This window comes from Doryrhamphus excisus, chromosome 9 (assembly GCF_030265055.1).
Source record: "Doryrhamphus excisus isolate RoL2022-K1 chromosome 9, RoL_Dexc_1.0, whole genome shotgun sequence".
NCBI classification, from domain to species: Eukaryota; Metazoa; Chordata; class Actinopteri; order Syngnathiformes; family Syngnathidae; genus Doryrhamphus; species Doryrhamphus excisus.
The window spans coordinates 6,337,903-6,363,914 of record NC_080474.1 but is presented as its reverse complement, the minus strand read 5'-3'; the positions used below and the strand labels follow the sequence as shown (position 1 = coordinate 6,363,914).

The 26,012-nt window shown below is 38.1% G+C and overlaps 1 protein-coding gene across 4 annotated transcripts in view; it reads right to left on the bottom strand.

Moving 5' to 3' along the window:
• The window catches only part of epha3 (eph receptor A3), a 134,378-nt gene extending 116,047 nt beyond the window's left edge, over positions 1 to 18,331 (bottom strand). For 3 of the 4 annotated variants that reach the window (XM_058082512.1, XM_058082513.1, XM_058082511.1), the window contains exons 1-2: positions 18,163 to 18,331; positions 9,011 to 9,075 (exon numbers count right to left, since the gene is read on the bottom strand). In XM_058082512.1, coding sequence (XP_057938495.1) covers positions 9,011 to 9,075; positions 18,163 to 18,256 — 159 coding nt within the window. In that variant the 5' untranslated portion in view covers positions 18,257 to 18,331. The remainder of the gene's footprint in view (positions 1 to 9,010; positions 9,076 to 18,162) is intronic. The other variant, XM_058082514.1, reaches the window with a different exon arrangement.
• Between the last annotated feature and the right edge of the window lie 7,681 nt (positions 18,332 to 26,012).

Sequence of the window (26,012 nt, the reverse complement as noted above, 5' to 3'; positions counted from 1 at the left end):
CATGAATTAATGTCACAACACAACATTGGCTACACAGCCGTAAACTCAGATCTGAAACACATTTACGGCCGAACAAACAAGCATGAGTCTTATTTATGTCTTAAATGGCTTGTTTTCTGTCTTTTATGTCAACTATATTGGGTAATACAAGTGTAAAGGTGACTATAGGAGTGTTATTTCACATTTAATATTGTTACAAATTAATAAACAGGTTTCTATGACTATGAAAATATTTGATTTATATATATCAGAACTCCTACTTCTTCGAAATTCACTTATCATGGTAGAGTCTTGTCTGTTGTATTCAGGTGATTGGATATTTTATTCTTGTTTTTGGGTATTAAAAATGGCTGTAGCACAGGGTTGGGCAAATATTTTCACTCGTGGGCCAAATTAAGTTAATAAATTGTCAGGGGGGCCAGAACATATATGTAACACACACTATTTTATACTTATACTTTTCCTTTAATTATTTGTCTAATTAATTAATTCCTTTTTTACCGCTTATCCTCACAAGGGTCACGGGGGTGCTGGAGCCTATCCCAGCTGTCTTCGGGCAAGAGGCGGGGTACAGCCTGGACTGGTCGCCAGCCAATCACAGGGCACATATAGACAAACAACCATTTACACTCACATTCATACCTATGGACAATTTGGAGTCGCCAATTAACCTAGCATGTTTTTGGAATGTGGGAGGAAACCGGAGAAAACCCACACAAGCACGGGGAGAACATGCAAACTCCACACAGAAATGGCCGAGGGTGGAATCGAACTCGGGTCTCCTAGCTGTGTGGCCACTCGGCCCTGTACGTTCCAAATAAATATAATTTACAATCGGAGTTCATGTTGTATTTTACATATATTAATAAATTTGAGTGCGACTGTGTATTTAATGTGTCACATTAAGTATCCCTGCACTACTTTCTCTGCAACTATTTTTTTCTTGCACGCTTCTAAGGAAGCCCCCGCTGTGGATGTGGAGAAACTTCTTTTCCCAAACATGTCTAAATAATTAAAACCAACAAGCGGACAAGCCCTTTTGTTTATCTCCAAGTGGGTGAAACTCCCCTTCCAATGGCTTCTAATTGATATATAACAACACTAAGACCCAACACTGGTCCTTGTGACCTTTGCCCCCCTGCCCCCATGTGTCACAGCTGGGCCAAAATTGGTGTGATCTTGTCCCTGGTGTCTCTGATCTTTGCTGTAGGTGAAGCAACTTAAGGGACAGTAAAATGAGAGTGCCGTAACCTGAGCCGTTAAAGAAATTACAACTATGGCAACAGGCACGTCTCAGCAGTTCACCAGTTCAGCAGCTTCAAAGAAAGGTCAATGAGAGTTAACGGGCCGGTATATAGGTCCGTATTGGGTAACAATGCTTTTAGACCAAGACTTTTTAATAAAGAAACCAGAATGTGTGCATCTTGAATAAATTCAACAATAATCAGTAATGGCTGTTTGTATGGACAGTGACACTATGATGTCAGCAGTTATACTTTTAGACTTTTATACTTTAAATTAATGTTTAATTAAAAAAAAAAAAGCCCAAAAGAGTTGCTTTGTGCATTTGAATGGTTATAATTCTACAGTAGCACAGAACGCTCCACAAACAAGTGTGGAGCCATGTTGCACTCTGGCCTCTTGCAGGGGTCCCGGGGTCACGGAGACGACAACTGCTGCATATCAGTCAAAGGACGCTTCCTCAGCGTCTGTTATTCAATGAATACACATTTCATGCTCCTATGCCTCGACTTTCTTTGTCTTACTAAGACCATGACGTCAAACGATTCGGGCTGATTTTTAACAGTCTTCACTATTTGGATGAAATGGTATAAACACTGCCTTGCCAGCTTCGGTTGATGCCCCTTTTTGGTGTATTCACTGTAATACCGTATGCAACTCCTATGACGTGATGGGAAAAGGCACATTTTGGGAGTCTTGTGGAGTTTCAAGGCCAATTCCACGAGCATTTCAATGTATTTTTATTTAATCAGTGATCCTTTATATTGTGGCCAAGCTAAAAATATTTAAAAAGAGAGAAAATACTGGAAGAAAATTAGATGGGAGACAGTTTAAATAAATTTTGTTTATTTAAGCAAAGTCTAACACTTACTGCAGTGGGTTTTTCCTAAGCTTTTCCTTTTCAAGTCAGGCTGCAACTAACTATTATTTTCATAGTGAATTAATGTAAAGTTTTTCGATTAATGAAGTAATCAGTTAGACCCTAAAGCAGGGATTCTCAACCGTCGGGTCGGGACCCAAAACTGTGTCTCTGAAACATTTTAAGTGGGTCGCAGGTCTATGCCTGGGAAAAAAAAAAAGAAAGAAATCTAAAATGACCTGATGCCCCTGAATGCACCGTGCGTTCTTGTCTATATTATTCGCTTTTTCCAACACTAGTTTATGGGCTACTGTACTTACGTGCCATCCGCCCGACACACAGCTGCAGAAATCTGCTAGAGAAGAGCTGCAGTCCCTTTCCGTATAAGATATTCGAGAAGTTTGATTAAAAAAATTCCACAATTTGCGTCAAAGCTTGTCATTGTGTGGTGACCAGTTGAGGAACCAAATCTATATAAACCAAACAAAGTTAGTTTGTATACATTTAAGGAAATATTCACATTTGAAAGGCTGAACTCTGAAGATATTTACATTTTCTAATGAAACGATTAATCAAATACCCAAATAATTGTCGATTAATTGGAGAAAAAAATGTTTTAAGCATTGACTGAAAAAAACAGTTATTGGCAAAAGTTTGCAATAAACCAATTAGGGGCGTCCCGCTTCCAATATGATACCATTATAGTAGCCTTGAGTACTGGCCGATACCCATAGTGGTGTGATAAAATACTTTTAGGACTTATTTTGAAGTCAGGAATGTTAGAAAAAGCCTTGATCAAATGATACTACTTAAAAGTATATATGATAATTTATGAGTAATATATGAGTATTTATGCATCTGGGGTATAGTTTCATCAACAATATATAGTGGCACTTAGGCATAATGTAAACTTTAAAACCGAAAACACCCACCCCCGACATGTGGTGGCTCTCTTCTCTTGTGCTAGTTTCCCATATCGAACAGGAGTGTGCCACGGTCTTCATGCTGTTTTTTTGCGATGCACGATAAGGTTGAACGTAAACTGCTCCGGTTTTGTGCCACCAGAGGAAATGTGTGTCTGTTATTATATGGGAGCCAGGCAACGACATTTCGTTGGCAATTTCACTACTGTGTTTTTGTGCAATGACAATCAAGGGAGTCTATCTATCTATCTATCTATCTATCTATTCATTCATTCATTCATCGCTTTTTCCTCACGAGGGTCGCGGGGGTGCTGGAGCCTATCTCAGCTGTCTTTTGGGCGAGAGGCGGGGTACACCCTGGACTGGTCGCCAGCCAATCACAGGGCACATATAGACAAACAACCATTCACACTCACATTCATACCTATGGACAATTTGGAGTCGCTAATCAACCTAGCCTGTTTTTGGAATGTGGGAGGAAACCGGAGTACCCGGAGAAAACCCACGCATGCACGGGGAGAACATGCAAACAGAGAGGGTGGAATTGAACCCAGGTCTCCTAGCTGTGAGGTCTGCGCGCTAACCACTCGGCCACCGTGCCGCCCCGCTTTTTCAATTTTTTTCAAATTTAACAAAAAAATACTGCCATACTGCCAGAGGGCTTTTGCTGGAGATTTTAGATGTAGGTTTTAGATGTAGGTCGATATAATCAGATACTCTGTTTTTTGTGTTTTTTTGCCATTGCTGGAGCAACATCTGATGTCAACATTGGATCAAGACACCCCTAAAACCAATAGACAAAACACAGACATTGGATTAACATATAAAACGGTTCAACGTGTCCAACTCAAACTTCCTTTCTAACTTCTGCACAAATTGTCAATCAATGGAATGTACCAATTTGTTGGCCAAATCCACCCTGTACTTGTATTCTCTATTGGTTTTCACAAAAAAATAGGACTTACTTACTTTGTGTGTACCCATTAATTCTATTTGCATGTACAGAGAGAGTCTGGGGTGTTGGTTTGTTGCTGAAGAATGCTTTCAGAGCACTCAAGAATGTAATCTGTAACTCTCTTTAGTCTAGCGGACGGCTAAGCTCCCAGGACGCTGCTCAGCCATCAGCCTGCCTCCCAAACAGATAAGAGCATATCTGGATCACACACATTGGCATATACGCGTACGCGGCCACTCATCATTTTCAGCCCGTCTACACAGTGAACATCCTGGGAGGCTAAACTCTTTAATTTGCTCTGACCGGAGTGTGTTGTGTCTCAGTGGACCAATGGCCACAGCTTCTCCATCATTGTGAAGGAGCGTATGTGTGTGTTGCGTATGAGCGTGTGTCAGGGCTCGGTGCCACATTATGAGAAATCATTTGTGCACAGCGGTTGTCCCAGGGCAGGCTGCTTATCGGAGCAAGTCACTAGATGATGTGAGTAATTACAGATGATTCACCTTGAGGACTTCATCATCAGCAATCTCTCCCTCTGACTCCACTTTTCTCTTCTCTTCTGCCTCTTGTCCGCCATATCGATCAATCCCTGTCTTTTCGTTCTGTCATCTAATAAGGGCACTGCAGCATTGGCACCTCTACCTGTGGTCATTTTCTCTCCATATTTATTTATATTTAATTCTCTTCATGGGCGGCATGGTGGTCGAGTGGTTAGTGCGCAGACCTCACAGCTAGGAGACTAGGGTTTAATTCCACCCTCTGGCATCTCTGTGTGGAGTTTGCATGTTCTCCCCGTGCATGCGTGGGTTTTCTCCGGGTACTCCGATTTTCTCCCACATTCCAAAAACATGCTAGGTTAATTGGCCACTCCAAATTGTCCATAGGAATGAATGTGAGTGTGAATGGTTGTTTGTCAATATGTGCCCTGTGATTGGCTGGCCACCAGTCTAGGGTGTACCCTAGACTGTACTGTACTGGGCAAAGTTAAATTAAAACAATAATAGTTAGCTCTGGTAATGCTTAAAATAACCTAAATATGCCAAAATACAATATTACATGTTATCTTGAATGTAACAGTTTGTATATAAATAAAATGTTGCAGGTGTTTTAATAGCAAACTTTATAGGCGGAATATGTGTGCCGCATTATGTGCATTAATTAGCTGTCTCTTTTTTTTAGTTGTTTTTATATTTTCAGAACACATAGAAGAGAAAGACGTGTTCATGTCAGAAATCAGTTATCCCTCACCACTTTTAACTTTTGATTTTTCAGCTTCACTCTATTTTGTTTTATTTGTCAAATTTATGAATTAATTAATAAAGCATGTTGTTTTGTGGTCAAATACGGCCTAGTATTAGTCAAATAGCATGCGTATTAACATATTTTGGCCTATTAAGCAGTTATAAGTATAAATCATGCGTTACAAATATAAGGCATTCAGTAGATGCATTCAAAGACATTATGTACTATTCTATACGGGTCACTAGGTGTCAGTAAAGTTACTGTAATGTTCGGTGAGACGCACAAGCACCAGGCTTGATCGCCGGAACAGGCTTTTATTGCAAGTTTGTATTATTTAACAAACAAAATAATCCCTAACGTGATCTACTGTTGCAGCTGTAACCCATGCCAAGCTAAAACTAAATTTTTAACGCCAAACGTCACTTCGTCCCTTCCCCCCACTCAGCTCTGCTAGCAACAGTGTTATTCTGGGTTATTATTGGGTAATATGAGTATAACGTTGACTATAGGGGTGCTATTTCATGTCTAGAGGGCTCTAATAATTAAAAAAAACTACATTTAGAAGGTGGAAAACAGGTTTTCTATTTTCTAACTATGTAAACATTCCATTTGTAAATAATCAAGGTCTGGAATTGGAACCAATGAACCACAACAAAGAAGGGATTATTTTTTTTCAAATGATTTGGTCAAGTTCCGACTTGGACTTTTGAGTGTATGAATGTTCAACCAAAACACAGTCTATTAATTTCATTATTATTTTGGTTTTGTTTACTTTTTTATCCACATTTCAGGGCCCACTGCTGCTTCAGCTTAAATCGACATTGTATTTCACAGTTTTATCCAAGATTAAATTAAAAATTGAATAAATAATCAATGGGGAATGTTTCTGATGGTGCCAGTGAAGTGTATGACTGAGGAATACAATCTCACCAACCTCTGACTGAATGAGAATTATTTTAAGTTACAGCCAAAAAGTATGAAACTGGAACACTTCATCAAGGAATAAGGAACTGTGTGTGTGTGTGTGTGTGTGTGTGTGTGTGTGTGTGTGTCTGTGTGTCAGTGGGCCAGCCCCAAGTCACAGTAGCCTAACCAGTTAGACAAATAAACTCTGCGCAAGAACCCACTGAAAGGACTTTGGAGTGGCAATAGAAGCTGACAGATGAGATTTCTGATTTTTTTTTTTCCTCAAAAGTGCTAGCCAAGGTACTAGTTTGTTATTTCAAAACTGCCTCATCTACGTCATTATTTGTCAAAATAAATATATAAATAAAATGGTTTGCTCTGGCAGCACAGTCAGGATCAGTTTTGGATCTCCTTTTTGGAATATCCCTGTGTGGCGTTTGCACGTTCTCTAATTGTAGGCTTGTGAATGTGAGCGTGATTGGTTGTTTGTTTATATGCAGTGGAGGCCAAGGGTGTACACCGTTCTCGCTCAAAGTCAGCTGAAATAGGCTCCGGCTCGCCTACGACCCCAACAAAGACAAGTGGAATTGAATATGGCTGGATAGTTAGTTAGAGATTTCAATGATGGGTTGCATGCCAGGATACACAAAATTTTGCTTAGTTAGCACATTTGTAGAGGTTCTTTGTCAGTTTTGTACTGCCTCATGATTGGTACAATTTAAGTGCTATTTCTCTGTCTAAGGAGGTATCTGTTTTTTTTTTGTTTTTTTTTTTTTACTTTTTGCGAGTCCCCTGTTACCATTTTTTAAAAGATGCATTGATTGACCAAGATTAAGTAAAGCGCTGGAATGTTCTTTGACAAAAGGAAACATTCAGAATTTTTTAAAGGGGATCTATTATGCAAATTGTCAGACCGTTTGTATTGAGTTTGGTCTCCTATAGAGCAGCTACACACAATAACCCGCACAGAAAATCGTTTCGATTTTCAAGAATCTGCACCTATTACCTTTGATTTGTGCTTCCTGCAAAAACGGCCTGTTTAATTTATTCCACCCACGGCCCGCCTCTGTGATTGGTCACACACCCAAAGTGCTCTGTGTGTACTCTGTGATGTCACAAAGGCACGGTTTTACCACGCCTTTTCAAACCGAGCATATTGAGTCATTCCAAATGTCTTCCCAAAATGCACAAACCGGATTATCTGAAACTTTGGCATCTTTTAACATGAGAATACAACATTCTAACTGCATTCATAGGTCAGAAAAGTGGAACAAAATATAATAGGTCCCCTTTAATATATATTATTATGAATAAAAACTCTGTTCGGTATAATGACATTTCTCTTAGTTTCCTTCTTTGCTTCTGTTCCAGTTTCCATGCCCTTATTTTGGTAACCACTTCCTTTGTCGTGCTTCCGTTTTCCTTGCTCCTGCTCTTTTCACGCACCTGCTTCTAATTTCATAATCTCTATTTAGTTCAGGTGCGTGCTCTTTCTGTTGTGGCTTCATTGCGAATTGTCTTTGGTTTTGGCTTGTTTGGTAGTTGCTGTCTGTTATCCTGCTGCTGCCAATACTTGCATTAAACTCAACCCTTTATCTGCACTTTTGGTCCTGCTCTCTGCATCCTGGGGTCGCATCGCATAGCCCGCAAGCGCGAACGTGACAAATTACTTTTTTAAAATAATGTTAGTCTGAAAAATGTGTACAACGGACCACTGAGGTGAATCTAAAATTGTATATATTATGGAAAAATTTCAGGGATATCATCAAATAACCACCAATAATTTCTTCTTCAAGGGAGCGTATGCAAATCCCTCCACCCCCCTCAAATAATATATATTTCATATATACAAAATATAAATCTAATAAATAATAAGCATACAAATAATAAATATATTTTTAAACAAAAACTACAAAAACTATTTTTCACTAAACACCATTAGACCTGCAACAATTAATTATTGTTATTGATTAAACACTTGCCAAATTAATCACCTATTATTTTTTTTTATTTAAAAATGTAAATATCTGATTTCAGCTTCTCAAATGTGAATATTTTTTAATGTCCTTGGTCATCCATGAACGCAGGTGTATTATATTTGTGTTTGAGGCAAAACAAGATATTGGAAGCCAACTGTCACTACGCCACGGGTGTCAAACTGAAGGCATAGGTGCCAGATTCAGGCTTCAAGAGCATGGAAATAATACATGCCCCAAATATGTATTTGTTGTAATTATTTTACTTTTTTTACATTTTATTTCTATTAAGATGTTATTATTATTATGTTTTTTATTTAATTACAAAAGACACTTCATCTTTCTTGCCAAATGTATTTAGGTTGCCTTTGTAACCAATACTGTGATGGCCCACGGTAAAAGCGAGTTTGATCCCGTCGGTCGGTCTGGGGCCTAACCCATTACTTGATTAATCAAAACAACAAGCTTCATATTAATCAACAAAGAAACTAATCATTAGTTGCAGCCCTAAACAATACAATTACAGTGTTTTCATAAAACACTCCTAAAATACCTCATCTCTTTAGAATGTGATTTGTCCAGAAAGAGGTTAAGCATATCAAAAATTCCAGAGAGGATGTTTTTGTCCAAACAACACCCAAATCCTTTAATACCGTAATCTTTCCTTTCAACACACGCACATACAAATAAACACCAACACATACATTTTCTCCCTAAGCATCCTAACCATATGGCGAGCACAGAATATTTAACCTTTAACCTGTGTGTCGGACAACGGACCAAAATGTGGGTTAATCTACACTTGGCTTATTTATCTGAAAACAATGATATTTTTTCATGCGATGGGAGCTTGAACCTTGAATCTATAGCCACATATGGAAACTTACTCCAGTTAGAAGATACTCACCCCATGTGAAGGGTAGGAAATCCATCCTAACTCCCCTTGGCTTGCTTTAGAATCTAACAGGTTGACTGTCGGGAAAAAGAGAGAAAACAAAGACAACATATGAGTGTCTAGTCCTTGTTAGCCCCAATTAGCCCTTATCTAATCCCACAGGAGAGATCCCAACCTCAAGCACTCGAGCGCTGATCATGCCACTGTTTACTCAGCTGGTAAGCACACAGACACACAAAACACACATACCCTACGCTTGGCAACAGTAAAGGGGTGACTTTCTCGTGTTGTGTAGAGCATAAAAGCAGAAGTTGCTAAGCATCGATATCAGAAAAGGAAACATGCTCCGATGTGGGGGCCCCGGGTCTCAAGCAAGTTCCAAAACTACTGCTCAGCTGCTAAAATACAACAAAAATTATGCTGGTTCGAAAAATAAATGAAAATTTATTCAGTATTAAATCGGTGCACATCTGTTGTTAAATAAAGTTTCAAACATGAGATACCATCACATATTTGTTACAACGCAAAACCAAAACGCTACCCACATATACGTATGCATTTTAAAAATATCCGAATGTGGGTGGACCTTAGACCAGGGGTGCCCAGACTTTTTTCCATCGAGGGCCACATACATGAAAAATCAAAGAAAGCTGTGGCCACTTTGATATTTGACATTTTGTAAACCAACCCATGTAGATATTTTAAGATGTTTACTATATTTCAAGGGAAAAAAACAGCATCCATTTGAAGCTTTTTGTTATAGCTGACAAATTATTATTATTATTAATATTAACTATTTCTCTTTACATTACACCAGGGGTGTCCAAACTTTTTCCAATGAGGGCAACATACTGAAAAATTACTTCTTTTACATTTAGAAAAAATAAAACGCATATACAAATGCATTTTTTTTAACTTAAAGAAATATACAACCTGCACTTTTGTCTTATTCGTGGTTATTTTCATAAACTTCAACTTTATTCTTGTCGATTTTTGTTCCCAATATTATTTATATTTCTCTGATAATATCTGACTTCAATGACATAATATTATACATTTTACTCAACCTAATGAACTTTATTCATTGTTTTGTTTGTTTATAATATTACAACTTTTTTTTTTTTAATGACATTTTGGCCAAGTGGGCCACACTTTGGACACCCCCGTATCACACTTTGGGTTTTTCTTTTTTTTAATGCAAATAATGAATCTTCTTTTGGTCATAAAATGACATTATGTCAAAATATTTGTTTTCCCATTTTTCTTTTATTTAGTGTTTTTCTCATGATATTGCAACTTTTGAAAAAATAATTATCATTTTCAACTTTATGCTTCTAAAATCATTATTTTTCCTCTTAATATTATGCATGTAATCTTGTTATTGTTATTTTTTCATTCATTCATTCATTCATTTTCTATCCTCATGATAGTCGCGGGGGTGCTGGAGCCTATCCCAGCTGTCTTCGGGCAAGAAGCGGGGTACACCCTGGACTGGTGGCCAGCCAATCACAGGGCACATATAGACAAACAACCATTCACACTCACATTTATGGGAGGAAACCAGAGTACCCCGGAGAAAACCCACGCATGCAAGGGGAGAACATGCAACCTCCACACAGAGATGGCCGAGGGTGGAATTGAACTCGGGTCTCCCAGTTATGAGGCCTGTGTGCTAACCACCAGCCCTGTTATTTTTCATTCTCTTCATATTTTGACATTATTCTTGTGAAATTACTACTGTTCTATTTTTACTGTATTTTTTTTTTTAAGTAATTTTCTTGATTATTTGTATTTTTAAAATGTCCCACGGGCTACAGCTGTGGGCCACAAATGGCCCCCAGGCCCCACTTTGGACACTCCTGCCTTAGACGATACTGAAAATGCTCCCATTCAGGTTCTTTACAGGAAGAGTCTATACGTATTATCTTGGGGGAAGAAACAACACAAACACAAAAAAAGAATGGTTTATAATTATGCTTTTTTCCCAAGAACTAGTACTGTTGGACTTCCATTATTATTCATAATGGTAATTCCTTTCCCAAAAGGACACTTTACATTAGAAAAAAAAACAGTGCTGGTGAGAATGAGCTACAGTTTGAGAACTTTGATTCTGATTATTCATCCCAGGTTGACATATTTATTTGACGGCGAGATGCAAACGAGCAGTTTCTTGGCTGAAAAACACTCAATCCTGTCAACGCTATTGGCAAGTGGAGGTTTGGGGGGGGTTGGACCGCGTTTGACTGCAGACCAATTTTAATTTGTGGTGATTATGCAGCAAGCATTTTATTTCTAATTTGTATTTACACAAATGGGAAAATGTTGAAGTGAGCCAAGGAGACAAATCTGCATGACGCAGTGTCAGCGTTACGTTTCTCAGACACGACTTGCATGACGGACCCAATCTGACCTGAATGCCGTTTTGGAAGGTATGCATTTGAAAATGTGTTGGCTCGTGCTATGCCTGACAAACCTGACACAAGTTAAACGCACATGCTGTCATGACGGTGTTGCTAGCACAGTATTGCAAATCAATCACAGTCACATGTATGGTAAGCATATGTTATGCATATGTTATGCAGAAACAGTTGTTGAGGGGGAGAAGACGAAGAAGAAGTTTTTTACATCACTAATTAAATTAAAATTATTTAAATAATAATACTAATTTCATTGTAATATTTAATTATTTTATTTAATATTTAATAACTTAATAATATTTAATTTATTTAATTCCAGCACATTAAAATTTCCACCAATGCCGCATAGTGAAAGAGTGTTTAGCTGTGTTGGGCACACAGTCAGGAGATCGAAAAGATGTGGGTTCGAATCTCCACTTGGGCATCTCTGTGTGGGGTTTGTGTTCTCCCTATACGTGCGTAGGTTTTTCCTCCCACATTCCAAAAACATGCTAGGTTAATTGGCGACTCCAAATTGTCCATAGGTATGAATGTGAGTGTGAATGGTTGTTTGTCTATATGTGTGATTGGCTCACGACCAGTCCAGGGTGTACCCCGTCAGCTGGGATAGGCTCCAGCATACCTCATGAAGATAAGCGGTATAAGAAATAGATGGATCGATGAAATTTCCACATATAGAGAACATATATGACAATATTCTAGATGATTTTTGCAACACATTGAATACAGTGTTGACTTCACTGACTGAAATAAATTAACTTTTCAATTCTAATTCACTGAGCTGCAGCTGTATAGTGTATGTAAAATGCGACCTTACATGAACTGTTTAGCAAAATCCACATCATAAATTAATTCTAAATTCATACTAATTAATTTCATTCCACAACGTAAGTTATTCAAAATGGGAAGATATGCACTTTTCCTTTAAAATATGGGCGTTTCTGTAGGTTTTTTTTTTTTTCACCGCAGTATGTCCACAGCAAATCAGCCATGTTGGTGGAGGGTGTTCCAGTCCAGCTCCATTTTTTTGCTCATTGCAGGGTTTCTCTCATGCTCATGGAGAGCCTATCGGCAAAATTATGCTCAGTGGCGTCATTTGGCCTATTTTAGAGGGAGTGAAGGCTCCCTAAAATATTCTTAACCCCGCAAAATTATTTTGTTTTATACTTACATTACTTTTTTTTTTACAATAAAATGCCAATAAAGTAGTAACTGAAGTTAATAGCAATATAATATAATATAATATAAGTCATCACTGACTCATTGAATATGGCCAATTACTTGTAAAAAATATGTGTTGTTCTTTGTTCTTTGACTAATTTCGCAATAAAAATAAATAAATAAATGAGGGCTGCACGGCGGACGAGTGGTTAGCGCTCAGTCCACACATGTAGGAGACCCAAGTTCAATTCCACCCGGGCAACCCTTGTGAGGATAAGTGGTAGAAAATGAATAAATGAATGAATGACTAAATGAACTAAAATTAGGAAATATTAAATATGTTGGTTGTGTTTGATGGTTTCCTCGGTACTTAAAATAGGCAAGAGTACATTTGGAATACAGGAGGTGAACAAATAATTTAAAAACAGCGCCCCCCTCGCCGTCACATCTGAATATTTCGAGTGTTATGACTCACCGCAGTCAACATTCTGACAGTTTAATCGTAGCTTATTCTCCCAAAAGGAATGATTGAAATGATGATGGTTTGATTTGTCACATGGTTCGGTCCGTGTATCTTTTCACAGCGCCACACGTAGGTGTGCCTTGTGTATTACATCATTTTTACTCAGTTATCCATCCCTTTTTGGATGCATCCATCTACTAATCCAGCACAGTGTGGACACAACTTTCTTTCAACTCGCCAAAAAACAAAATACTGAGACAAGGAACAAGGAACTCTCCCAGTGCTAACATGAGTCTGCAATATATGTCTTATTTCAGTGTATTATGTCTACTATATTGAGTAATATGAGTGTGAAGGTGACTGTAGGGGTGTTATTTCATGTCTAGAGGGCTCTAATAATGTTGAAAATGTTTTTGAGGGTTGCAAACAGGTTTTCTGTGCTCTGTGAAAATATTCTATCCACAATAAGTAAAATTTTATTTTAAGAACATCATTTAAGTATTCATCACTGCATCAGTGACAAATACTTTATGTCCATAGTACAGGTTTTCAGTAGTATTTCAAATCGAGGAGACATGAAAAAAAAATATGTCCCCTTATGGGGCATAACAAAATATGGCATAAACAAACGATACCAAAAACAGTTGTGAAGCAAGATCCAATAAAGTGAAAATGAGGATCTATTTTCTGACTCCACACAAGACAATCTCACACCTCAAAAGCTCAGTTTGTAGTTTCACACCACAATAATGATAGGAACCCCCATCTTGTTGGTACGGTGTCACAGGACAACAAAAGTCCAAGCTCAAAACTGAACCCGGGGCCCACCTGAACTATAACCTTGCTGGACCAATCGAGCAGCTGAGTGGCAGCAGACACATTCCTATTAGCGTCTAATGAAGCTATCTGTTCATGTCAGATAATAGCGGCTCAGCATCCAGGCCTATTGCCTCCAATTTACATTTCTCAATGAGCCGAGCCCACTGCTCAAATTGAGGCAAGCGGAGGGAATTTGAGAGCAGAAAATGAAACAGCTCTTATATCGCACACTCCCTCCTCTCTCCAGCTGTACTTGGCCGACAACTCAGCGCCAACACTCTCTCACACACGTATATAAACACTCCGTTGGTGCACTGTTACAAAGAAATACACAAATCCACACCAAAAGAGCACTTGAAACCGTATGCTCGGATAGAAACTAATGTGTGCACATGCAAGTACGCCCTAACCGCAACGTCCTGGACACTTGAGCATGGACACATGGACACCCAGACACCTCTTCCATGGACTCACCCCTTAGCATACCAGCATCATGCAGCAGACCTTGCCCATCTAACCGGGAAACTGATGTATTTTTAGCAAACTGGGCTATATAAGAAAGGCAGCGAAACATGCCAAAGGTCCAAACAGGTACATCAATGTAAACATATATCTTGTGTGCATGGACAGTGGGCATTTTTGTCATTTATTAATACTCCTATAGGTGGCGATAATACTCTGTAGTGCTATTTGAAACCCAATTATCATAGAAGAAGACTAAGTCTAGTCCAGTCCTGACTATTGTTGAGCCTGGTAGTATTTTATGCTTGTTATTCATTCATTCATTTTCTACCGCTTTTTTCCTCACGAGGGTCGAGGGGGTGCTGGAGCCTATCCCAGCTGTCTTTGGGCGAGAGGCGGGGTACACCCTGGACTGGTCGCCAGCCAATCACAGGGCACATATAGACAAACAACCATTCACACTCACATTCATACCTTATGGACAATTTGGAGTGGCCAATTAACCTAGCATGTTTTTGGAATGTGGGAAGAAACCGGAGTAAGTAAAACGGGGAGAACATGCAAACTCCACACAGAGATGGCCGAGGGTGGAATTGAACCCTTGTCTCCTAGCTGTGAGGTCTGCGCGCTAACCACTAGACCTCCGTGCCGCCCTATGCTTGTTATATATCGGCTAAATATTTAGAGGTGATGTAAAATCGCTACTGCTAGCACGGTTATGGGCTTTTCAATGTAAATTAGCATTGAGCTAGAGCATCTGTAAATTAAATTACAACATGCTTTGCTGGGCTAGTAAATACAGAGCAAATGTTAGCAGCATTTTGTTGAAATAATTTGGAGTTTGCGGATACCAACTTATTGTTCCTGAAATGTCAAATTCAAACTATGCCGTCTTTTTCATTAAATATAAAATATTTGATTTAAAAAAATCAGAAATTTGGGTCACCGCTTGTCTTTACAGGGTTGGGTCCTGCAGCCAAACCACTTTAGAGCCACTAATGTGAAGGTCTTTTTTTTTTTATTCCAACACATCTCCTTTTTATATCTTTTTATATAATTGCATGCTGACTTTTGAGAGATGGGGTAAGTTCAAAACTATACATTGAACTGCACTTGAAAGGGGGGGGGGATCATTCCAATTCATCAGACTTTTACTCTACGTATATACATCCTTGAGCCAAACATTCCATTTGGTCATGAAATTACCAAACACAACCAAATCAATACCAGCCAATAAGTGATCCATGATGAAGTATAGACGTCACTGTCTTGCTGCGTGCATGTGAAGGTTGGCAGGCTGCAGTGCAGGCAAAGGAAGGCGACTTGTGTCTGTGTTAAAGGATGAAGTGCTCACCTCCCATTATGAATAATTCAAGTGCACAGTCGCTCTGTCTGATGTTGCTGCTGCGTGCACGCCCAACCCCTCTGCCCCCATTCTTCTTTCTTCATTTTTTTTATGCCCTATACTTATCACACACCTAGACATACCAAAAAAATGGACTAAATAACCGGTTATGGACATAAGCGTTTTGTCCGATGGTGATGCCCAAACGCACGCTGTCATTTTTCCAGCTCAGTGATTGGTTGAGGAAGGAGGTTATTTTTTTGAAGAAGGAGACCGGATAACAACAGTTTGAGAGCAGCCCCCCCCCCCCCCCCTCCCCAAAAAAGGTATATCCTATCTCGTAAACGTCGATCCGTCCCAGCGGGACTCCTCCGCGGGGCTCCCGGGGCCAAGCCTCCCTCTCAGCCGCCTAAAAATAGCTTACCACCGGCCTCCCGACGCCCCAGCATGACCGCACCAACTTTTTAGCACGTTAACGCACGCAATATAAGAAATATGTAACCGATAATATGAAGTGATTTTGTATTTTTTAAAAATTATACAGGCAAATACAGAACTAAAAAGTTCAGAAAATGCCAAATATTCCCTTCATTTACATACTATTTAAAAATGGACTCAAACTAAAAGTATGTTTTATAACTTTGAATAAGGATTTATGGAAAATACATTTTGACTTTTCTAAATCATGAAAAGTTACATAATGCAATATTTTCAATGCATCATGATGTTTTTTTTTAATACAAATTCACTTTTGTTGATGAAAAATATTTTATTTGCTACTTAAATTACGAGTCCTACGCAGACTAAAAAAAGTTTTTGCGTACGTCCACTTTAATTACTGACAGCTTGAATCGTGATCCCACTGTCATGTAACTGTCTAATTGAAGCGTTACCGGTAACACATCTTCTATCTAAAACCTAAAACAGCACCTCAAACAATGCAATAGGTGTCCCAACTTGAAACAACATAAAAAAGTCGATATTCATATTTCGCGTACTTTTATAAACAGGCGTGAACCCCCCTGTATTGTCTTTAAAATTAAAGTTGTTGTTTTCATCCGTTTTTTTTCAAATTCTATGAAACACACACACACACACACACACACACACAGATATAAACTGTATTCAAACACACATTTCAATATTCCAGGGCGTATTTCCACCCCTGCTTCTTTTGGATAGAATAGGTCTGATTTGGAAAATCAATCATTTTAACAATGTTTTCCATTTTCATAAGTAATTACAGCGCTTAAGTGAGCCTTTTTTATTATTTTGAATGGACCACACCAGAATAAACGTTGGTTGTATGCACTTAAAAAAGAAATAAAGACGAACGAGCCTACTCAGGTTGTTTGGATGTATACTCTTATTAAAAAGTTATTTAAATGTACTGTTTCCCACGTATATATAAGTAAAAGTAAACGTGCAAACTTTTTAAAACTTTTTAAAACTTCCAAACAGTTATTCTACGGATGGAGTATATTTTCTATATTTTTAATGATATACTTTTGGAGGTAACATCGCACTGCTGTCTGTTAATTAACATTAAGCACAACGAGATTGCCTCAAGAAGTGATTAAACACAAATAACTTGACTTATTGCTGAGGAATTCAACTAAAAGGAAATAATTCAGAGTTTGACAGTAATTCGTCTAAAAGGAAATGATTCAGAGTGTGGTCATTATTTGTATACCCGACTGTTGGTCACAATTAAGACTCTAAAAGGCGCACTTTACACACATCACTCCCTGTTGCTCGCTGCAAAAAAATATATATGTCTGTGACTTGAGGCTTTGACGCACTTTAAAAAAAAAAAAGTTATCCAAACAAACAAGACGTGCGGCTTTCACTTTGTTTCCAGGGCAGTTTCAAGTGTTTAAACAGGTGACTTTCAACCAAAGTGCAACCACGCTTCTTTCTTTCTGTCGCCGTGTTTTGGTGACAAAGCTCAGGCAAAAATAGAAACGAGTCGTGTTGTGTTATTATTTCATTATACGACTTCATAAAACCATCAGTAACCGTATATGTTTTGCACAAAGACTAAATCATTACAGGTGAATTTGCGTATTTACGCACTCAAATCATGTTTATTGTTAATAAATACGTGGAACTGTAGTCCAAAAGTGTGCTTTCGCGCTACATATATCCATAAACAGAACATAACGTGTAAATATCTCTTACAAATGAGGTTCTTTGAACCCTTTTACCCCCTTAGAACTCCCATTTAATCCTTATTTGAGAGATAATCCCAAATTACGGAGTACCCTGTCTGGCTTCTTTGTGTCTATGTTCACGTTTTGTTTTGTTTTTGGCGTAAAATGTGTCACTACTAATATTCCACATGGCGCACACACGTCTTTCTATTGTAATGTTGTGTTTTTAATTACAATCATTTGGACATGAAGAAGTCCGAGCCGATGCAGCGCAGCGTGTGCTGTACACACTTCAATACAGCACACACACACACATACACAAATTTACGCGCAAGTTTGCTTACCTTCATTTGGGGGATAGACGACGGAAAAAGCTGGAAACATAAAAGACAGTAAAAGAGGTAAAAGCAAAAGCAGTGATCGCGAATTGCAATCCATGGCGGCGCATCAGAGGTACATAACTCCATGAAGCCACTGACTGGTCTGAGAGCTTCTTCTATGCGCACAGTTCTCTCTCCCCCCCCTCTCTATCAGCGCAGGCGCTTTTCCGCTGGGTCCTACAGAGTCTGCACTACCGAGAAAGAGAGGGAGAGATAGCCCTGCTCCAGAACAGGGGTCTGCAAAAATTGCACACAAAACAGCCTTTTTTTTTCTCCTTCAGCAAAATGTAATAAGAGCTGCAAAAGTGGAGCCTGTTCCAGACGACTTTAGACTAGAACTTTTTGACTGTGGGTCACATTGGGTTAAAAACATATAGCCACATATTATATTTACATATTTACAGCCAAACTGGAATTATTTTTCTCATTTTTCGCTGTAAAGTGTGTAGCGTATGTTACACATTTTACATTTCTTTTGCATTACTGCATGCTAAAAGTTTTATAACGGGATATACTGACAAACAAATAACAAAGTATGTAAACATACATTCATGTTTACTTCCTATAGACTTCTCAGCATGTTTTGATGGCACTTTGTCGTAGAAAACTTGTTTCCTAGTCCCTCTCCGTCACTCTGGTTGGTGCTACCGCTCTGTTAGCAAACACTGTGGGTTGATTCCTAGAGCTGCTGTGAAGTAGTCCCTATAATTACAGAAAAATCTCTCATTTATTGTGGTTAAATCGGTTTAACTCAGACTCGGTCGTGATAAGTGAAGGTCCGCAAAGTAGGATTTCATATTTATAAATGTAATATTATCATAGCAAGAGCATAAAAAAACTTTCCAATCTTCTGACATTACTAGTGCCTTCTAAGTATAGCACACATAATAAGACAAAATAAGACATACAGCATAAGACATCATATTGACTCAGGAGAGACAGTATACAAGTAAACTCTATGCTAATAAAATGTAGGCGTGGGAGGCTGCAATTCCTTCGCCAACCGAAGGGAGGCGTTTATTTCCTCTGAACACTGTGCACAACAAACAAAACGTACAGCAGCGTCAATACACTTTACTAACTTATCTAACAACAGTAACGTTTACAAGATGTATTTACATACTGTACATAATATATGAACATACACTGGGGTGAAACGCATAACATATTTACATTTTATACAATTAACAATTGACTAGCATACCTAGTCCTCAGCAGTCAAAAGACGACTGAAGAGGAGCGCGCCAGAAAGACAGGAAGTGACATCACACAATGTCAAAGTTTACACAACAAAAATAAATGCAAATAAAATAATTGACTATGTAAAAAATGCATATAGCGACAAATATGTACATATGAAGTGAATTATTGGTGAAATAAAATTAAGTAAATTAACACATCGGTTACATATGTTACAGTTATACAGCGTCTGGCATGCATGATGCTAATACATAATACAGAAAAGTGTCTCCAAAACATTTTATTGCAGATGACATTTGCAATAATTATCATCTTGGGCAAATTAAGGTAAAAAAATGTCCCACATACAGTATGTAGAGCACGGGTCTCAAACACGCGGCCCATGGGCCAAAAGTGGCCCGCAGGACACTAGTTTGAGGCCCCCGCCTTGATATGAAAGTTTAATGTTAGTGCGGCCCACACAAGTTTGATATGGATGCTGAATGGTATCATGTACCCAGAAAAAATTATTACGTTTGATTAATGTTCATGTTAAAGGTTAAATAACTGTTAATAGTTATCCTCCCTATCCGTGTGGAAGTGGTAAATTTTTGCCTATTTAAGTTTAAAGGAAATAACTTGAAGGCTACCGTTTAGGTCGCTAGCTCTCTAGTTTGCGAGTTAGCATGTGTCTCAAGACCCTGCAGTTGCGCAATATGTTGTAAATAAAAAGAGTATAAATGTGACTATAGTCGTGTTTTGGCATGTCTACAGGGCTCTAATAATGCTTTGTTAATTTTAATCTGAAAAAATAATTTGTCTACCCACCAACTATATGTGGTTTCTTAAGTTTGTATTATTTGCCGTTTTATTATTATATTTATTTATTACTGATTGATTGATTTTCTTTATTCTTGATTTGTTTATTTATTTTTCATCTTATTTGGTGCAGAAAAATAAAAATTAAGATATTTGAGAGTAACAGTTAAAGCAGAGGAATTTGTCCAAGATGTTTTCATTTTGTTGGCATACACACAGAAGCTGATGTTGACCAGACACTATACTGTTTTAAAACATCATTTCCCAAATTCCCACTGCACAAGTTAATCGCCTGTGCTTGGAAAATCCATCCATGCATCCATTCATCCATCACAGGTGAGCTAAATTAAGCCTATCTGTCATGATTGTGTTTCTTAGTTGTGACATGTCTTGCCGTCTTCTCTGCTTTCTCTCCCAATGCCCATATTTGGCATTTCCTGGGCAGAACCACCTCAGCACACCTGAAACCCCATACCTGCAGCAGGAAGATACTACATTTAGTTACAAGCTTTTAGCAGCTTCCAGTTATTTAACATTTGATTTCATGATAGTGATTTTGGTCTGAGCTGACACTGGCTAAAAAAAGACTTTGTGTGTTTTTGGTGTTTGGTGGATCATGAAAAACTCCTTTTTCATTGATGTGATCCATGTTTCAAATTGTTTGTCAGCAGTTTGAGAAGAAGGAGACACACACAGCATGTTATAGTTCTAAAACCAAAGCTAAAAACAGAACAACGTCAGTATGGTTTTGCATCTGCAGGTCGTCAGGAGCAATTCCAGAGCAGCAGGTGGCGCTAAACCTTTGACCACAAGACTGTTTTTTTACCACAGAAATTCTGTATAAGGTGCAAATAACAACATTAAAAAAGTAATAGGAAGTAAGCATGACAAATTAAACAGTCAGAAGGAAAATTGAATCTGCTCATGTTAAGCAAGTTCAAATGTTAAAACTTAATTATGACTCGGAAACGTGTAATATAAGCACAAGCTCGAAATGACCCATTTTGACTTCATTCAATAAACATAACTCACCAAAGATTATGGCGTATGTGACATTGTGGGTTTTCTGTGATTCGTTTTAGTTGTAATTCTTCCTGTTCCATAACAAAGTGGGTTAAGCTTAAATTAAGGAGCTTTAGAACGGCAGAGTCCAGTTGTAGTTTAAGGAAGTCGTATAATTTTCTATGGTTCTAATGTAGAAGTTTGGATCAAACTATGGTGGTTGAAGCTAATTTACCACTGAAGATTTAGACTATGCATTGAAGGGTTTTGTGGACGCTGTCTGGGCATTATGTCCTACTGTGTGCATTTTTGCATGAGGGCCATTAGGGGCCCCCGACACTACTAGACTTGATCCGCGGCAAAAGCCTGCACTGACAGTGTAACGTCAGGGTCCTTGCTGAGACACCAGCTGTTGTGGTGGGGGGTTGAAGGCTGGGAAGGCATTTGACGTATGGGGAAAGTTAGAGGAGGCAGCAGCTAACAACACAGCCACTCAGTCGGACTCTGAGAGATGGCTTCTGAATTTAAATGACCCGATCCCTAGCCCACATATAGTAAAAAATAATAAAAATAATTTTCACTTTGTCCTTCAATACTTCCCTCTTTAAAGTTTCATTGTATATCAACTGAATTCTTGCAACATTTGTTGCCATATGCAATTGAAAGACCATATTCTGTAGCATGACTGATTTCATATAGTTTCCACAGTATATTTAATACATATGTATACGCAGGCCATTAGGAGCTCCTTCTCACATTTCATTTTTTTTTTTTTCAGAGAGGGTGTTCCCTGGTTGGTCTTACTAATGGTGACACTCTGCTAACAGTGGGCTTCGCTGCGCTACCACTGTTCAATCCCTGTTTTCAACAGCATGTCAAGGCTGATTTTGACTCACATTATTATGACAGATGGGGAAAAAGTCTGTTTATTTCCAGTTTGGAACCATTACAGAAGACATTTAAAACTGTGGCTTTTGCTAAAATCCTGCTGACTGTTTGTGTCAATAGGTTATTTTTATGTAACTTTATTTTTTGTTGTGAATCATAGCATCACCTGTCATCAAATGGAGAAAAAATGACAACACATATATTTTTTTTGTGCACAGCCTGCATTTTGACACTTGAATATGCTTTTACGCTTTCCTACTCTCACTTACATATTGTGTTGCATTTTGCTGGTTTCAGTTTCTTTGCGTAGGGCTCAGGCCCTAAGTTATTTTTCCACTCAAGCCCTCAAATATTTGGGACTAAAAATGAAGGTTTTCAAACCTCCGGCCAAAATGTGGATTTTGAGAAAAATCCAATTATCCAGTTTGGGTATGGATGCCAATAACCAGAGTTTTATGTTTCCCAGCGGCAATGTATGCTGTATGCTGTTACAGAAGCGACCTGTAACTTGTACTTTGTAGTTGCAAGCCCAAGTATTGCTTCACTTTAAAGAGCAGCATGCTTATGACTGGTTCCCAATGCATTTATATGGTTACGTATGGATGCATTTTTTTTTGTTGCGACTAACAGAGAGAGGAAAATATGTGGTTTTAAAAATATCCAGCTATGTGTGGATAAAAATAAAAAAACAAAATTGAATATGGAAGAAAAAAAAGAATAATTTTTTATGCAAAATAACTCAAAATGAAGCCAATGAAAGTCGTTATTGCCAGCATTTGGTAAAAAAAAAAGTTGATAAACACTATTAAATTCAGGAAAAACACTCATGGCATGAAGGTGGTGGTGCTTTTTCATTCCTCATTTATATAACTATAAAAACATGTTTTTGTTAACACCACTGGTGACATCATCATACCTGGAGATGGAGATGACACCTGGTTCCTGTTTCCATAGTGAATCGGATGCTAACAAAGTCTCTTTGTAATAAAAACACATTAAAACCATAGTTGGACTCACACAGTATATTAATATCAAGTCAAGACATGCGCAATATGTAAAATGTATGTAAACTGAGGCAAAATTTTAAGTACACTTTTAATGTTAACCAAAAAAATATGTTAACCAGAAATACAAAAATGTAAACAAACCTGAAAAAAATGTGAAAAATAGAGCAAAATACATGCATCCTGCCATATTTTCTTTTTTGTGGTACTTAGTTTACTGAACTCTGCAGAATGAAGCTATTTATCAGTTTCAATTGATTGATACATTGAGGAGTGACATAAAGAAACCACATTATAGCTTCGAAATGTAGATTTACAGCAAATTTGATTGACACCAGCATCCATCTTTTAGCACTAAAATATATTTATATAACAAATGCCCTGTGGCTGTCATTCAATTGCACTGGGGTTTAGTGGCTGTTTGAGCTAGGGAATTAATTTATTTTCCAAATCATTGTGGATTGACAGAATTAGGAATTTGTATGAAAGTGACAGATTAAACATGGAAGGGGGAAAGGATTTATCTTTTTTTATTTTTTTTTTATTTTTTCAGCAATTTGCACAAAACCAAACACTTTATGTTTCGGCAAATAATTATGACAGGAGGCAGAACTGTTGAAATGACACAGATCACTATTCCAGTTGAGAGAGGACACAGTCTGTGGAGTGAATTGACAACAAATGAACAAAACCAATCAATACTTTTGATTGCATGCTGACAGCAAGGATGGGAAGAAAAGACAACTCAAAATGAGCGTAACATATTTTATGATGTAACATATACTTTCTCCAGCTGACTTGGGGGTGTCATGGATGTGATGGGGTGAATAAAATCAGAAAAGGGCAAGCAGTACTTGGGGTCTCGAAAGCATTTTCTGTAGTATTGACCCTTGAGAAGACAGGTATAAAAAAAGCCTACTCAAATGTCAGGGGTGGAAGACGTATGAATTGTAAGGACATTCCAATTAAAAAAATAATGTCTAGGAACATACAAAAGTAACGGACCCATTTTCTGTGACTCACGAGTTTCGCTTTTACCCCGACGGGAATTTTATGTAGCAGCATGTTGTCTGTTAACATTCCTATAAGTGGCAACGATGCCCTGTCGTGCTATTTGAAGAACACCAATAACTTTTGTTAGTACAGTCCCTCGTTTATAATGGTTAATTAGTTCCAGACCCGACCCTAATAAATGAATTTCCATGGTGTAGGATTCAATGTTAATAAATTTAATATTTTCGTAAAAAACCTGTTTATGACTTTGTAATTATTTCTACATTAATAAAGCCATGTAGGCTTGAAATAACTATATTACCTTTACACCTCTATTATTCATTGTTTACAGCACGTTGCACAACTCATATGCTGCAGGGACTCAAGACAGACGTTAGCTGTCAATCATATTTATTTATTTAACAACCCAATAAAATACACTCATATGTGACTTTACTCATCTGTATACACCAGTCATTATTTGCACTATGACCTATTTATCATTGCACTAAATTAATATATCTGCAATATGTCTGCTCCTGCATATGCTCCTGTGCAATACTATGTGTATATTTTGGATATCTTGTATATATATCTTGTATATATCTTGTTAAATTGTCTTTTCTACTCTACTTTTATATACTTTTTTTTTTAACTTGAGAAGCTCTCCAATCTCGTTGTACATCTTGTATAATGACAATAAAGGCCATTCCAGCTAGCGAGCTAACAAGCTAGAAAGCTAGCGAGCTAACAAGCTAGAAAGCTAGCGAGCTAACCAGACGCACAAGATATCTTGTTAAATTGTCTTTTCTACTCTACTTTTATATACTTTTTTTTTTAACTTGAGAAGCTCTCCAATCTCGTTGTACATCTTGTATAATCACAATAAAGGCCATTCCAGCTAGTGAGCTAACAAGCTAGAAAGCTAGCGAGCTAACCAGACGCACAAGATATCTTGTTAAATTGTCTTTTCTACTCTACTTTTATATACTTTTTTTTTTAAACTTGAGAAGCTCTCCAATCTCGTTGTACATCTTGTATAATGACAATAAAGGCCATTCCAGCTAGCGAGCTAACAAGCTAGAAAGCTAGCGAGCTAACAAGCTAGAAACCTAGCGAGCTAACCAGATGCCTCAAATGTATTTCTTATAAACGTCAGGAGTCAAAAACATACCACTTCCAAATGTTGTCTGTCTGCTGAGCTAGTAATCAGATATCAAACATGGTAGGTATTTGAAAAATGTACTTTTTTAAATTTACATTAGGTCTGTCACTTGTCATCGGCTAATACAGGAGCTAGCGTGATAGACTTATAGATAGAGTTATTTCACATTGGTTTTTGAAAAATTGCGGTTACTGTGGAGGGATTGTTTAAAATTTTCTAAAGGGGAATTTTGTAAAATGGTGATGGGATCCTCCCATTTTTCAACAAATACTGTCCATTCTTGAGCCCCTGCCAATGGAACAATCCACTCCGAAATGGAAGAAAATATTGATTCAGAGCCACAATTGTAAATCACGCTATATGCAGACGCGGCTGTAGAGAGTTTCTCACAGCCTGGAAGCGGCCAAGGCCTGACAGTGTTACACAGTAACACACAAACAAACAAAGGCGGCCTGGCTGGGTTATCCGCTTGCTGTCAGTACCTTCTTCCAACCTGCGGTTCTCAGGCAACACATTCCTGCAAACGCACAGCATAGTGAGGGAGGAGAGGCCAGTGGGCTGCTGGCATGTAAGATTATCCCCCTACACTAAACATCTCACCAGTGATGTTTTCCATGGCTTTTATCATTGATAACACTTTTTGTCCTTTTATTTTCTTGCTGAAGTCTGACAATGCAAAATCTAGTTAGCTTGCCATGGTTCAAGGAACACAATGTAAATAAAAATGAATGTCCCAATATGCAACCTGATTACAATTGCTAATT